The sequence below is a fragment of the Squalius cephalus genome, assembly GCF_949319135.1.
Source record: "Squalius cephalus genome assembly, chromosome: 3".
In the NCBI taxonomy this organism is placed as follows: domain Eukaryota; kingdom Metazoa; phylum Chordata; class Actinopteri; order Cypriniformes; family Leuciscidae; genus Squalius; species Squalius cephalus.
In genome coordinates, this window is record NC_137124.1 from 46,262,966 (window position 1) to 46,279,648 (window position 16,683).

Here is a 16,683-nt window from a genome sequence, read left to right on the forward strand (position 1 = left end):
TTAACATAATGCCGAAAACCCGAAGTCTCTAGGTGGTCTGGTTGAGGAGTAGATAGAAGTGCAAGATTGGTGCGCACAGACAGAACAGAAATCATGAGTTAACAATCGCAATTTTGTCCGGTGGAAAATTGCGCTAAAAAAGTAACATCTTACTGACCCCAAATTTTGAATGCTTGTTTTCAGTATATATTTTTAAATTATTAATGTTTCTTGGGCTTTTCAACCCTCATTCAGCATGGGTGATGTTCTCATCAGTGTTTGACAAGCGCAGCATTTGCCACACATAAATGTGAATGTAATGGATTGGTGTTATGCGTCAGGGAGCAGCTGCAGCTCCTTTATGTTGGTTTGTGTCTCTCTCTTCTTTTAGGACGGACAGTCACGGACCGTCAGGCAGTTCCAGTTCACAGACTGGCCAGAACAAGGCGTGCCAAAGTCAGGGGAAGGCTTCATCGACTTCATCGGCCAAGTGCATAAAACAAAAGAGCAGTTTGGTCAGGATGGACCCATATCGGTCCACTGTAGGTAAGAAAGACACTAGTCTATGTGAGAAAAACAGAGCTGATGTACTTTCCATCAGTACACAAAACTCTTGTGTTTTGTTCTATTTAATGACAAAAAATTATCTAATAACAAATACCTAATTTTCTATATTTAAAATTTTATATTATACATTTTATATAATTCTTTTAAAATAAATAAACCATGAAAGGGCACCTACGTCACTGATTACCCAGATTCTTTTTGTCTGAAGAAGCTGTGCAGGCATGCGTGAAGTATGGCAAATAGACACACTTCTCACGTAGGGAACACGTATGGAACCCCAAAGGTTCCTTTTCAAGGGAACTTTGAACGTACGTCAATGGCATTGTAACCCTTATGCTATACGCTGGGTGGTCATTCCAGACCATACTATATAAGCTGGGTGGTCATTCCAGACCATGAGAGGAGCATCCGTCGTCGTAACCCTTGCAATAGCAAAATGCCCCAAGCATGGGAACCAATAGGAACTGCGCATAACCCTGTGACCCAAAAAAGGATAGCCCCTTAGGGTAAGACACTAGATGGTCATCCAGGACCACTATGAGTAAGGCATCCACCGTAGCAACAACGACAACGTGCCTCAAGTGTGGGACTCACTGTTGAAGCTAGAGTCTGTCCACATAGTTCCTCTACAGAATATCTACACCTTGGCCCAGATCAAGGTCTGCTGCGCCAACCTGAACAGGGGACGCAAACTCAACCCCCCCGGTGATTTATGCACGAGACTACCAATGTGTTTTCCATCCACACCCATGGTAGCCCTTCAGTCTTTAAGAAAGTCTTTCAACGCTAGAAACACTGCCCTCATCTCCAGGCATTCCATGTGTCATAAATGATGAAGGCCTTTTCATAGATCCCAAGCTGGATGACCATCCAGGATATTCCCCCAGTCTGTAAGAGAGGTGACCAAAGCAAACATTTTGCGATGGTAATTTGCCCCAGTGCAGGACCCTGAGTTAGAAACCGGGGTCTTCCCACAGATGCATGGTAAGAAGACCTCTGCGCATAACCCTTATGAACCATAGGGGGTTGCACAGCCCCCTGCTCACCAAATACCACTGGCATGGTCTCATGTGCAGCAAGCTTAATGCGGCTACAACCATAAGACCCAGTAGCTTCTGGTATTGGCGGACGAAAACACCCTGGCCTAACCTGACGTTGCCCATTGTGATTCCACCCGAGTGGGAAATAACCCCCTGAAGAGTTGTTCTCTGAAACAACAAACTCTTCTTGAGGTTCAATCTCAGGTTCAAACACTTTAACAGGTGAGTGAGAACAACATCTCGATGGCAAATTGCTGATTCCTCCGACTGGGCCACTAACAGCCAGCCGTCTGTGTAATTCAGAACACAGATGTTCTGGAGTCACAATGGAACCAGAGTCACATTCATGCACTTTGTGAAGGTGTAAGGCGATAAAGGAAGACCGAAAGGAAGGACTCCATATTGGTATGCTTCAATATATGCTATGCACAATTAACACAGTCAGCCCCCTCGAGAACTGTCTGAGTGTTCTCCACTCCCAAACAAACAACACAGAGATTGTGTGAGTCATCACCTGTAAGAAAGTGGGGCACCGCGGCACACACCTCCTAAATTTCTTTGCTTGCCATTTTTATAGTACTCCTATCTAAATAAAATCAGATGATCACGACATACAATTTTGACAAACTGATGCTGGTGATTTTGGGACCCTTTATGGTCTTGATGGCACGCTACGCTTCTTCACATGACCTCCGTCGGCCAATAGAACATGCTGAAGGCTTTCCCATAGCAGAGTTCCATCGAAAGGAAACTCACCGCCTTTTAAAAAATGAATTTGAATTGAAAACACAAATAAAATAAACGTGTATTTTGGGTGTTTTCTTTCCACTAGACTGAAAGAGGAAAATATAGCAAAAATATATATAAAGCCAAACAGACCTCAAGACCATGATTAAAACCAGTGCATGAAAAATACTGGTCACTTGTTTGCATGTTACAAGAAAACGGTTTGAAATATCAAAAATCCAGTGGACAAATGTTGTGAGGCATAATCCGAAGGTCATGTGGCACAAAGCTGTTAACTCTTCAGATTATGAAACAGATTACTCTGTGTTTTGATTGGTTTGTTGAATGTCTCGGCAGTGCTGGCGTGGGCCGGACAGGAGTCTTCATCACGCTTAGTATTGTTCTGGAGCGGATGCGTTATGAAGGCGTGGTGGACATCTTCCAGACGGTCAAGATGTTGAGAACACAGCGGCCGGCGATGGTCCAGACCGAAGTACGTAACATATTCACACTTTGACTTAAAATCCAAACTTGTTAACTGTCAGTGTCCCGGTACAGTTGCCGCACTTTTTATTGCCTTTCATTCAAAAGCTTAAACACTCTATATGCATCATGTGAAAACCGTTTTGAAATTGAACCATGGAAACTCTACTTTAAAACATTTTTTAAAAATTATTTTTTGTGATATCAACTTCAGATTTGGAACATAAAATTATTTTGTAAAATATATATATTTTGTATAAAATAAATGTTCAGTTCAGAACATTTGCTTTACAATAAACTTAAACTTGCATAACTTTTTATGCTTTCACTTTTGCAAATAATGAGTGTCCTCTTTAAAAAAGAAACCAACATTAGATCTGTATTCCAAAGCATTCATAAATTACAATTAAGTTCAGTTTAAGACAGTTAACAGACTAAATCAGGATCAAAAAATACTTTCTCTTCCTCAAGCATTCAGCATCGTATTAAATTAATACGACTAATAACATGCAGGTCAGTTTAGTGATTCATCTTTCAGATGTCCTCTGTAATTTTAGTTAGATGAAGAGACACGTGTGCATTGAGTTTGTGACACTGATGAGGAAAAGAACGTGACTTTGTTCGGCCCGCAAACGCTCATTCTCATTTATAACTACAAACCCTTCAGGTTAGCCATGCAAATTGGTTCAGATAAGCAATTTCACAGCTAACCCACACAATGGCCTTTTCCAGCGTCAATGGGGTAAAATTATTTTCCGCGTTCAATGCGACAGCAAAGTGATGAGGCTCGAATATCACGCTTGGCACAACACAATCCCTCCTTTTCACCTCAGAGCACCAGCGAGATGCGCGACACAAAAGCGGCGACATTAGAGCTGCGCACGCAAGCCTTCACGTCGCAGACCGCTGAGCTGATGTGTTGCTGTGGAGATGAGAGGAGCCACGCATCCGTGAATTCACCGAGAAATCCATAAAATCTGCTCAGAAGATGTCACATTACATCACTGATGTGCTTTACCAAAAGATTGCATTTCAAACATCGAGTCAGTTTCTTTCTGTTTAAATCCTACTTAGGTTTTCATTTTGCAATAATAATAATGTCATTGGATATTTTTATTTTTAACTGCCTATCATATACACTTTTTAGTAAATCCTCTATGAAGTCTAGTGAACTTGCACATAAACTCTTTTTCTGAAGAGTTTTCTGTTTCCCAACTTTCTGTTATATCAGTGAATATGCACATGTATTAAGAACAAAATGTATGACCATTTAATCTAGTATTTTGTCTTTATTAATTCTCTCTATATAATATTATATAATACAGTTGTGGTCAGAATTATTGGCACCCCCGATAAATATGATCAAAGATGGCTGTAAAAATAAATCTGCATTGTTTATCCTTTTGATCTTTCATTCAAAAAATCTAACCTTTCATTGAAGTAAAAGAATTGAAAGTGGGGGTTAAATCACATTATGAAAGAAATGTTTTTCTCCAAAACACCTTGGCCACAATTATTGGCACCCCTAGAATTTTTTATGAGTTAAATGTATCTGAAGTATGTTCCCATTAATAATAAAAAAATGTTGCACACCAGTGTGACTAGGGACATGAAATTGTCTAGCTATGACTTCTTGTTTCACAGAGTATAAATATGAGGAAACACAAATGCCAAATTCCCTTAATCATCCATCACAATGAGTAAAACCAAAGAATATAGTTCTGATGTGCAGCAAAAGATTGTTGAGATTCACAAAATAGAAAGTGGCTGAAAGGCAATAGCTAAAGCATTGAGAATTCCCATTTCCACAATCTGGGCAATAATTAAGAAGTTCCAATCAACTAAAGATGTTACAAATCTGCCTGGAATAGGACGCGTGTTTATATTGTCTTAATGCACAGCAAGGAGGAACGTTTGAGTGGCCAAAGACTCTCCAAGGTCATAGATGGGAGAATTGCTGAGATTTGTTGAGTCTTGGGGTCAGAAAGCCTAAAAAATAAAATAAAAAAAACCCTAAGAAAAATCCTCCTCGCTCATCCAAAAACAAACTCCAGCATATTCAGATGTCAGACATGACTGGAACTTCAAAGGGGACTGGATTCTTTGGTCAGATGAAAATAAAGAAAAGAGCTTTTTGGCAGAAAACCCACCAGATGTGTTTGGTGCAAAAAAGGATAAAAAAAAGTACCCCATGCCCATGATTAAATATATTGCTGGATCTTAATGTTGTGGGCCTATTTTTATTTTTATTTATTTTTCTTGCTGGAGGTCCTGGACATCTTGTTCAGATACATGGTATAATGGATTCTAGAAAATACCAAATACCAAAAAATCAAAACAAACATCAAAATCAACACAAAAATGTGTCACTGGTCACAAAATGAAGCTTCTGCCATGACCATCCCAGTCCCCTGACCTGAACCCTATAGAAAATGAGTGGGGGTGAACTGAAGAGAAGAAGCACCAACATGGTGCTGGGAATCTGAAGGATCTGGAGAGATTCTCTATGGAGGAATGGTCTCTGATCTCTTGTCAGGTGTTCTCCAAACTCATCAGGCATTATAGGAGAAAACTCTGAGCTGTTATATTGGCAAAAGGAAGTTGCAAAAAAATATTTAATAAAAGGGTGCCAATAATTATGGCCATATTTCATAATGCGATTTACCCCCCACTTTCAATTATTTTACTTCAATGAAAGGTTGGTTTTTTGCTAATTCTTTGAATTAAAGTCCCTGTAAAGTCAAAATTAAGTATGTGTTCTGAGTTTGTCACACCACAGAAAAATGTGTTATTAGCCACCCAGCCAAATTTGAATGATAAAAAAGCCGGCAAGTACATAAAATAAGCGATCAAAATCTTGAAAAAATGAGCAGTAGTCTCTGCTCTCAAACGCTGGGGGCGTGTCCGCTGGCTGCGCTGAAACCACGCCCACTCGCGGGAAAGCTGCCGTCACCACACTCAACTGTCACAGCTACAGCTGGAATGGATGCTCCTAGCAGATTAATTTGTTTTACAAAGCCATACATGTTCGAGCCTGGACTACCTACTATAATTATATCATAAGCACACAAGGCAACTTGCACTCATTGGTGGGCATGCACTGCCGATGATGGCACCAGTTGTCGCGCGACGGGAGGATGAGGCGGGAGATGGTCGGTTCGGCCCATAGACTGTAAAAAAAGATGGACGACGCCCCTTCGCTCTCTTCCATTGATGAGAACTGAAGCCGCCAGAGTCCCGATATGGCGCTGACATATTGGAACTTGAGTCTGCCCAGTAGCGATCTCGGGACCAGACCTGCGCAGTAGTGAGCAGGAAGTAAAGCCGCGAAATCAACGCTCCGCCCTCACTCTCGCAGAATGCACTCAGGGAGAGTGGATTCTGCACACTTTTTAAAAAATTGATTGCAGTACGACAAGAGGCTTGTTAAAATAAAGTAAACACAATCTCCTCAGTCCTCCGAAGATCCCGAAAAAAATGTCCGTTGGTGCTTCAGTGACTACTTCGCTCAGAGAACCTGTCAATCACAGCTGTCAATCATGACGTTACACCACCGCATCACGTAACTAACTAAAAAATAACTTATTTTTGAAACAGACACTTGAACTTACATCAGCGTGATAAAAACGACAGCAAATGAAAGAAACCACCTTTAGAAAAAAGATATTTGAAGTGTAATTTAATTGTTTAGTTGGTCTCGCGTCCCGTTGAATAACACGGGGAGGCGGGGCTTATGACCTATACTAGGACCAGTCACTGGGGGGCGATCGAGACGTTTTGGCTTCACTTTTCAGGGCTTGTGCGGCACGCTTGGTTCGGCCACATTCACCAGTAACAGCGGATTATCAGTGAATGAATCCCAGTTGTCTCCGACGAAAGTTTATAGAACTATCCCGTGTAAAATGATCACTACAGAGGCGGGTTATGGCGGTGATCCTCAGCTCTCCATCAAGGTGGCTCTTCACAAAATTAATCCACCTCTTGTTGATATGATAGTTTTTCGGAAATTTAAATAAGGACACCGATCTGTTTTGTACGTGATCGCATCCAGGTAATACGCATTTCCGTGACAAAGGCATAGCTAGCTAGCAAACTGTAGGATGTATTAGTAACTAATAGTACTGACAGTAACTCGCGATTGAGTTGCAAACTGATGTGAATGGGCTCCAGTGCGTCATCAAGTAGGGGCGTGTCCAGGAGCTCAGGGGCTCCAGTGCGTCATCAAGTAGGGGCGTGTCCAGGCGCTCAGGGGCTCCAGTGCGTCATCGAGCCCCCGTTTTAGCCCCGCCCAAAAAATCCGGAACACAGCAATGGTGAAAAACTGTTTAACGGTCTAACTCCACAATTCAGTACTTCACAGTTCACAGTCTTTGTAATATGATTTAGCAATACATTTCTAACATTTATAATGTGTTTAGAATTTTTTTATAGAATTGCCTTTACAGGGACTTTAAATAATTTTTACCAGGGGTGCCAATAATTCTGACCACAACTGTAGTTAGCAATGCATTATTAAAAAGACATAAAGTTGCATCCTCAGGTTACACATCAACCCTTTTAACATCATACGTATATTAATATAGGTACTATAATCATAAATTGAAAAACAAACAAAAAATGTAACCATTATTATTTCAAGATGTAAACTCTGAGTACCAGCACATCTTCCCTCCCCCTCCCCCTCCCCTTCTGAGAAAGAAATACACTTTAGAATAATTTAAAAAGGCTACATTATGGAAATAATCTATAAAATAATAGTATTACAAGAATATATGGTAATACTTTGTCACATTAGTTGCATTAATATTAATTTTTGATTTTAATAATGTATTAGTATGTTAAATGTTAAAATTAACATTAAGATTAAAGGGATACTTCAGGATTTAGCATTAAACTTTGTATCAGTAGAAAACCTGTACAGACCCTTTCCAAAAAATATCATGGAAAAGTTTGTTTATTTCCATAATTCCATTCAAAACGTTAAACTTCCATAGATTATAGATTCAGGGCCCACAACTTAAACGATTTCAAGTATTTAGTTGTTTATTTGTACATAATTTGGGCTTCCAGCTCATAAAACCCACGAAAACAGGATTTCAAAAAATTATTCATGTAACAGAATATTACATGAAATCACACAGTAATTACACAGTAATACCATGGTCATTGAACCAGGTTTTGGTTATTTTGGCAGTGTGGGCAGGTGCAAATCCTGATCGTCCAAAATGTCCGGGATTCAGCTTTTGCTTTCTGCAGTCGCCATTCATTGTTTACATGCACACCTTTGTTTCAATCTAACTGAATTCATTCCGATTGGTGAATCTGAATACAGTGTTTACATGAACGCTAAACAAGTGATCGGTTGATGTGCGTTTTACCATTTGCTAAGAAAATACCCGCTACTCCGTGAGAGATACGGGACCGGTGCATCTCACAGGTGTCGCTCATCAGTAATCACGCCAACGGCCTCGCGTCGTTCTCCCGCGGCCCTCAGCCTTGTCTTGCTCGCCACAGTAAACACAATGAATGGCGACTGTAGAATCACAAAAGCCAAATCCCAGACATTTTTTGCGATCTCAAAAACCCGGGCAGACTTGTCACGGAGACTCACTAGTAGCTTAGCTTTGTTGTTTAACTGCTCTCTAACCGGTAGGCGTGGCTTGGGAGTGGCCTCCTAGGGCAGCGAAGCAAGTGCATTCTGGGAGTTGTTGTCTTTCATCCACATGAGCCAAAAATACATTTTCTGGCTTTTCTCATTCTAGAAGGCTCCAAATTCAAAAATAATTTCACATTTCTACTACATAAATGACCCAATTTAAATACACATTCATCTTTCCAGAGGTGAAGTATCCCTTTAATAAATGCTTTAGAAGTATTTTCACTATTAGTCCTTGTTAAAGGCACACTATGTAATTTTTCATCACTAGAGGTCGTTTATTCATAACAAAGGCGTAGCTTGATGTTCCGTGTCCTGGTTAAAACGCTTATTTCTCTGGATTTAAACATTCTTAGAAACATTTGGGATAAGGTAAGTACACAAGTCAACAAAATATATAACATTGTTCTAGTGGTTTTTGGATATTTTGTTCTAAAAATCTTACATAGTGTGCCTTTTGTACTTCTATTGTAGTAAGTAATGTTAACAAATGAAACCTTATTGTAAAGTGTTACTGAATATACTTAAGTGCAAACTGAATGAATGTTTCCAGACACTTAAATGCATGTTAAATGCAATCAAATAAATTAATTTATATTAAATGCAGTCAGCTGAAATTTGGAGTGTATTTGTATCCACTTTATGTACACTTAAGTGGCCTTTTATTTAATTAATAGTATCTGCAAATACAGTTTGCTTTTCTTTTGTTTTAAAGGTCCCGTATTATGCCCCTTTTCACAAGATGTAAAATAAGTCTCTGATGTCCCCAGAGTGTGTATGTGAAGTTTCAGCTCAAAATACCCAACAGATCATTTTTTACAGCATGTTTAAATTGTCATTTTTTGGGTCTCAGAAAAACGCTCTGTTTTAGTGTGTGCCCTTTAAATGCAAATAAGCTTCTGCTGCACGACACAGGGGGCGGAGCCTCACGAGCTCGCGCTCAGTCTTTCAGGACAATTTCATCTCACGGAATGATGATAATATCAGAAACTCTCAGTAACTGTGTTCATTTCGAGTCGGACAATAATGCCTACAGAGTCAGAGTGCTGTATAGAGATGGAACAGGTATAGTTTAGTAGTTTAATTACGGTTATTATAACGTATTTGTCATCTGCTTGTATGTATCCATTATTTATTAATAGCCTACAAGTCTGCTATCTGAATGATGATCAAACATATACTGATGAGTTTAATAAAGTTTATTGTACATCACACAAAAGATGAAGCGTCAGTTTTACTTCAGAAAATCGCCGTAAGAACTGAGTAAACACAGTAAGTTATAAGAAGTGCGCAAGTACATAAACGAATTTCGGTAGAGTTGAGGGAGCATTTCTGTGGGCGGAGGTTAGTCAAAAAAACTGTTCTACTGACGTCATTAAAGAAGGAAGTAGAGGGATGTAGTCCAAACGGTCCGTTCGCTGTAGGTGACTTCTGTTAAATAAAATATCTCGCTTGGCATTGAACTTTGAGCTTTATAATTTTACAGATATTATTTATGCTCTAACAGCAACATTACACACTAACTAAAGTTTGAAACATGGGATCACGAAGAACGGGACCTTTAAGATTCAATACAATTAAGAGCACTTTTTTCACAGATGTGTGATACTTGTCAGTAAGGAATTGTCTTCAAATGTCAGCCGTTACCATGATTGTGTATAGTAAATAATTAAAACGTTTATATGTAAAAATATCAGAAATGAACTGTCAAAAGTTTCACATCAAAATGATGGGAATGTGTAAAACTTTCACAGCTGCTACAATCAACCCTGTTATCTTTCTGAATTATGTCCAACATACAATAAATTAAGATTCTTAATAAATCTTTATTAAAAACAAGGTAAATAAATGCACATAATGGATCTAATGGAGTGTTTGATGTGGCACAGATTTCACCCGTTTCTCTCTGTCTCTCAGGATCAGTACCAGTTTTGTTACAGAGCTGGGTTGGAGTATCTCGGGAGCTTCGACCACTATGCAACATAAGATCTTCGTCACGCTGTCAGGGAGACGGATCGGCCATCAGACATCCAGCGGTCATTTAATTCTTCTGAGCCATAAATACCTGCTTGTGAAAAGAACTTAAACTCTTCGATTACATGTTGGATGTGCAACGTAAACCTAGAAATACTTAAATGACAATAAAAGACAAATATCCAGGTGGACCAAGAAAAATCACCCCGATCTGATTTCAAAAAGTGAATAATGAATAATTAAATAGTAATAATAATAATAATAATAATAATAATTTCAGACAGGTGAATCTAGACTGCTGAAGCATCATGCAGAAATAATGGTTGCTTCGAGGATTCATGAACACAAATCATAAAGGAACATTGTGGAGTCAACGAATGCAGAGACGCTGTGAGACGGGGAGCTCGACACACATTGTAAAGAGAGTTGGTTTTGTTCCACAATCAATACGAGGAGATATGTCACTGATGAAGAGAGGAGACTTCATCACCACCATCATCATCATCATTATAAAAGAAAACTAAACATACGGACAGAGCTGAAAGTAATAACTACGACACGCTGATCGTTAGGTTAGATGTCTGGAGAAATGACACAAATAACACAGCTATTGTTTTAAGGTCTGTGACTGTTTCTTTTTTCTTTTCTTTTTTTAAATGACAGAAATCAGTTCAAACTGTCTGTATTTTTTTTAAAACAATGTTTCTTTTAAAAAAAAAATTTTCTGATGTCCTGATGTTCGCACCTCTGTGCCCTTCTTTATTTCATTGTTTTGCCGGTTGTTTGTGGCATTTTGTTTTGTGAACACACACACACACACACACACACACACACACACATCGAATCATGGGGTGGGCAGAGTATAAAGGTTAGAAGATATCTCAGTTCTTCCAGAGAGAGATATTAAAAGAGATGATGTCTTTATTTATATAACGTTGAAATGTATATTCACAAAACATGACTAAAATGCGAGGAGATATAGATATATAAATATAATAATATATGGAAGTGATGGTGGGTTTCTGTACATCCGTTGGAGGGATGTTTTCCGCTGGAATGCACATCAGACGGACGGACACAGACTACGTTTAACGCATCTTTTCTTGTGCAATAAATCGGTGTTTTACAGCCAGAGGGTTCGATTCTCGTTTGTTTAACAAGGACGGGGTGATTGTCGTCATATTCACAACCTCATAGTTCAAAGGTCATTGTCGTGCATCTGTTAGGCCATAAGACGTCCACGTGTTCATTCTTTTGCATTTAGAGTGCCTTATATTTATGCCTGTTCTTTTTTACGATATTCATTTAACGACGTGTATAGTTTCATTAGTTCATGTATGACTATGAGTATTTATCAATTGATTTCCCACGCGTACGGATTTATATTGTATGAAATTATATATGCAAATACGTAATTCCATCATTACTGTTTAATTTTCTGTGGCCTTAATTAGGCTCAGAGAAGAAGAAAAAAATGACAAGGGCACGAAAAGAAAGAAAAGCGTTCGATAACCGTCAGGCCCGATACTGTTAATTCACTTATTTTGTATTACTCATTATAAACTTTTGAGTTCCCAAATGGCACAAGCAGAATCCTGGGAAAAATGTATGACTTTCTGTCTTTTTAAAGGCCAAGCTTTAGCATCAAATGCCCCGTCATCTTTGCAAATTTTCGGCAGTGGAAAATTAACCTCAAAACCTCTTGTTCAAAGAACCAAGTTATTCTGAAAATCCTGCAGAGCACTAGGCAATAAGCTACAAAGTATTTTAACATGCGAATTCTGAGACAAGAATATTAATATTTTACACTTGAACCTCACTGGCTTTGTGGATGTGCATTCCAGATGCTTTTCACCCCAATTCTCCCTCCCCCTCTTTCTTGTTTCGAATAAACCGCTTTGTTATCAGGCCGAAATCAATGTTTTTGCTTATTTTGTTGTTCATTTCAAATGTTTTCATTGTCTCACTTGGGTTACAATGTTAAGCAACAAGCAGCTGTTGCATAGCCTCATGTAACTGTCAGCGCCACCTAGTGTTCAGCGCTTCAATGTGCAATCTGTTACACATCAGCTTTTCTTTCACTGTTCTGGATCTTATTTGAATATGCATGAGTTCAACTGCAGTGGGGGCGAGTAGGAAGAATTGCACTTTGTATCTCTTTATCTCTATGCACTGCCCTACTGATTCCGCACCCATTACGGATTTTACTTGAACCCAACTGTACGAATCTCCTTCAAACTTTACTGGGTGTGTATGTAAATAACACAGAAAAGAGACTACCCAAGTAAAAAGAGAAAAAAGAAGAAAAAAAAGATTAAGAAAAAGCTAATCGGTTGCGATAACAGCATCTTTAGCAGGTGATTTCGAAGTGTCACTTCTTCCCCCGTTCAGCCGGTTGAAAGACTGAAGCGTCACGAACGCAAACGTGCACGTGGTGTTTCTAAGCTCCCTGTTACTCTCACATCTGGATGCATAGACTGAAATGAATTCAATTCAGTTGTAAAGAAAAAATGGCTTGTTAAAAAAAGAATCATAAAATTACCTCTAATTAGTTGTAAATGTAAAATGTTTTTTGATTTGATTTTTTTTCTTCCTCTGAATGAATGGAGTGCTTTTTATTTTCATACTTAGATGACATTGGTGAAAAGACACATCTGTACGAGAAGCCGTCCTTCTGTACTTTGCTGACACAAGTTCCATTTGTTATAAATGAATTCTATTAAAAAATGTAAGTGTTATGCATATGCGTTTCCTTCCTTCTCTCCTCTGGGCATGGATGATCAATGGGACTAAATTGCTCAATACTTCAACACTGTTATAGGGTAAAAAAATCACAGTGGTATTTATTTTATTTTATTTTATTAGTATTAGGTCACAGTTTTCAGAAAATCCTACTGACACACACCCTGATTTTACTGTGCATATCTACATTTGCATTCTGTTGGGTTATTCAGTTAAGCATGTTTTGATGTCAGGATGGGGGGAAAAAACTGTTAAAAATGTCTTTTTTTAAGCTGATTATTGTTTGCATTCATATTCTGCCGTTTGGCCAAAAAAATAAAAAAAGGATGCTTAAAGTCTCTGGAATACTTTAAGCAAAATCGAAGAACAATGTGTGTGTTTCAAACAAAATCAGACGAAAGCGAAGTTCGTTTGGAGTTCGTTTTGGGAGTTCGAAACAGCTTGCCAAAGCGAACTTTCCGGAACAGTTCGCTACGGCTGCTAAACACCTTTGTACTACCATTGGTCCGTGGCGATTAGGTAATAGGTAGGTGTGCGCGGAGGCTCCGCCTTGTTTCAGGTGGAAAACTTTAAGGGTTCATTTCTCCTGTTCAGTCGGTCTCGGTCAGACGTCTGCGAGTGAAAACACGGGAGAGCTGCTTTATAATAAAAAAAAGGTTGTACTTCTGATGAAATTAGACACTGACACTGTTTTTCATTTTTAATATGGTATTTTAAGCAATGTTTTGTATAAAGTGCTATGTACAGTAAATAAATGTGACAAAACTTTACTAGAATGCTGAATTGCAGTGCTAATGGAAACATATCCACGTTGATCGGATGATCAGATGCTTTTTCTTATGTGTAATTTTAAAAAAATGCTTGCGGTGTTCTCAATTTTGTTATTGAGAGGAAAGCGTGCAAGAACGAAAGCACATATTTACACATTCATCTAAACGGTGCTCTCAGCTGTGTGTGGGCGGCGTCAGATGTTCGCTGATCGCTAACAGTGTATTGCTGGTCACGTATTTCGAACCACGTTTTACCCCAAAGTGAATAACGAAACACAACTTTGTTGTGAGTACATCGGGGACTTAAGAACATAATTTGTCATACATGTTGCGCAAGAATAGTAGTGCACATTTATATTTGTTTTAAGAAGCATATTTTTAACCACATTTGGAATGTTGCACAATAAACATTTACATTTGTTTTATGAAGCTGAGTGTAAATGGATTAAGTCTGAAAGAAATCCAATGAATCAAGATGCATGAAGTGAGTGTAATTGCCCCCTATAAGTGTATAGTGCAGTAACTGGAATGAAGGTTAATGATTCCCCACTGCCATGTGCACAATCCCACAATGCCTCTGTTCTGTGCTTAAAACACTCTTGCTCTCCTTCAGGTTGTCTAGCAGAAAAGAAAACTGGAGTTACAGTCACATCTACTGTAGCGGAAGCGCTCCAGAGGGTTTAATGTGTGAAGTTTGTATTTCTGTGAGTATGTATTATTCAGTTAAACGGCATTTATAATTTGCTCTGCAAAGTGTCTAAATCGGTAAAAGAGGTGGATGAAAGACTAGTCGTGTATTCGTGATTGCAGCAAGTTCACTGCATGTAAACAGCTTTGAAGAGAGGAACGACATGTTCCTTTCAGGAATCCTTATATTTATCATTTGAAGGTTACCCGTTTTTTTGTAGTTATGCTGTCATGACAACCAGCTGAAAGTCAGATATACAGTAAACTTGAAAGAGATGAGGTAAGTGATTTAATCTCTCTAGTTACAGGGTTTCTGGGGGTCTTAAAATGTCTCAATTAGCCCTTACACAAATTAATGCCTTTAAAAAGTCTTAAATCAGAGCAGAAAGTCTTCAATTCATAAAGTCGTGGCATTAAATGTTGCATGCATTGCAAAAAAGAAAAAAAAATACATATCTTCTCTAGTATTTTTGTTCTGCTTTCCAATTTCTTGCTTTACAAATACCTCAAAATTCTTAAATAAAAATACATTTACTTGAGATGCAAATGTAAGATAACATTTTAAACAAGTTCATGCTTAAACATGAACAAATATCTGTCAGTGAGTTGATTTTAAAAGCAATACGTTGATTTTTCTGAGCTTTAGGCTTTGTTCTTGTTTTAATCATATTTCATTTTGATCAGTTTCACGGAAAACAAGACATATATTTTATGTCATTTTACATTTCAAGTAAATGTATCTTGAATTAAGCATGTTTTTTTTTTTTTTTTTTGTAAAATTAATTAAAAAGAAATATTATCTGATAGAAGTTGTATTTTCAAACTCTTAAGTGTTGCTAATACAACTTGTGTTTCTCCATAGACAATTACATTTAAAGAACATATTAACATTCAATTCCTATTCAATTTCATTAGTTGGTCTTAAATTTACCTTCAACAAACCTGCAGAAACCCTGAGTTATGTCTTGTTTTAAAGTTTAGTATTGTCTGGATAAATGTTTAATTACAAACATATTTAAATTCATGTTTCAGTAGAAATGACATTAAAGTATATTTTAGTTTACCATGCTTGTCAGTACATTTGCACTACACTTTAACCATATTTTAATCTATTTAAACAATATTTAAACAATTAGGAAATTATAAATATGTAGGCCCTAGGCCTACTTAAGTGGGTCAAAAAAAAGAACTTATTTTAAAAGCAATTGGTTGAACTTAAATGTATAATATAATTAATTTACATTTAACACTTTCCACGCTACTGACGGAATTTCCCATGATTTATGAAACAACGCTTCTCCCCCATTTACTGAATTTTCCAGCAATCCATGTTTGCATTGTTATATGGTAGTGGCGTTATTACACATCGTCTTAGCCTATACAGTACAAAATATCCAGATCCGGAAAAAAAAGTGGAGAAGAAGCAGAAACAAGCAATATAAATCAAAATTGCCTAATGTCACAGAATGAAATGTTGAACCCTCAAAGAGGTATAGGACGGTGCAAGCTTTGGGGTGCTGATGGACTCAATCTATACTCGATCATTATCTGAGTTTACATGGATCCTAATAATCCATTTGTAATCAGACTAGCTGCACAGTCGGAGTAAAAAAAGTCACATGTCATTGTCGATCGGAATTAATTGGCCAAATATGATTACAATTTCATTAGGATTGTAAGGGGTGGTTTAAACCTTTTCTAATTTGTTCAATAGTAGGCCTACATGTAAACACTTGATCTGATTGAAAAACGAAACTGACAATGTCGTCCCAGCAGTCCTGGTTTCGGACTCTTATCCAAAGACGCCTTGTTTTGGGCACGGAAAGGCGTGTTTTTACTGTTAGATAGCCTAACTATAAGCACTACGCCACAAAGCTTCATATGCTCACCGTCTCCTAATCAGGACCCTAATTAGATAAATATTAAATCTGTTCTTTTTAAAACAAAGAAAAGAAGCGATGACAGGATGATTGTTATGCGCGAACAGCAGGAAAATGTGGGAATGTGTAACGGGACTGTAAAGCCGGTCGCACACCGGACGCGCAGCTCAGCGCCGCGC

General features: G+C 38.2%; 1 protein-coding gene across 26 annotated transcripts in view; it reads left to right on the plus strand.

The window, feature by feature from the left end:
* The window catches only part of LOC307155595 (receptor-type tyrosine-protein phosphatase delta), an 846,598-nt gene extending 833,861 nt beyond the window's left edge, over positions 1–12,737 (plus strand). For all 26 annotated transcript variants that reach the window (XM_079866351.1, XM_079866375.1, XM_079866370.1 and 23 more), the window contains 3 exons: positions 371–525; positions 2,670–2,805; positions 10,369–12,737. In XM_079866351.1, the coding sequence (XP_079722477.1) occupies positions 371–525; positions 2,670–2,805; positions 10,369–10,437 (360 nt within the window). In that variant the 3' untranslated portion in view covers positions 10,438–12,737. The remainder of the gene's footprint in view (positions 1–370; positions 526–2,669; positions 2,806–10,368) is intronic.
* The last annotated feature ends 3,946 nt before the right edge of the window (positions 12,738–16,683 follow it).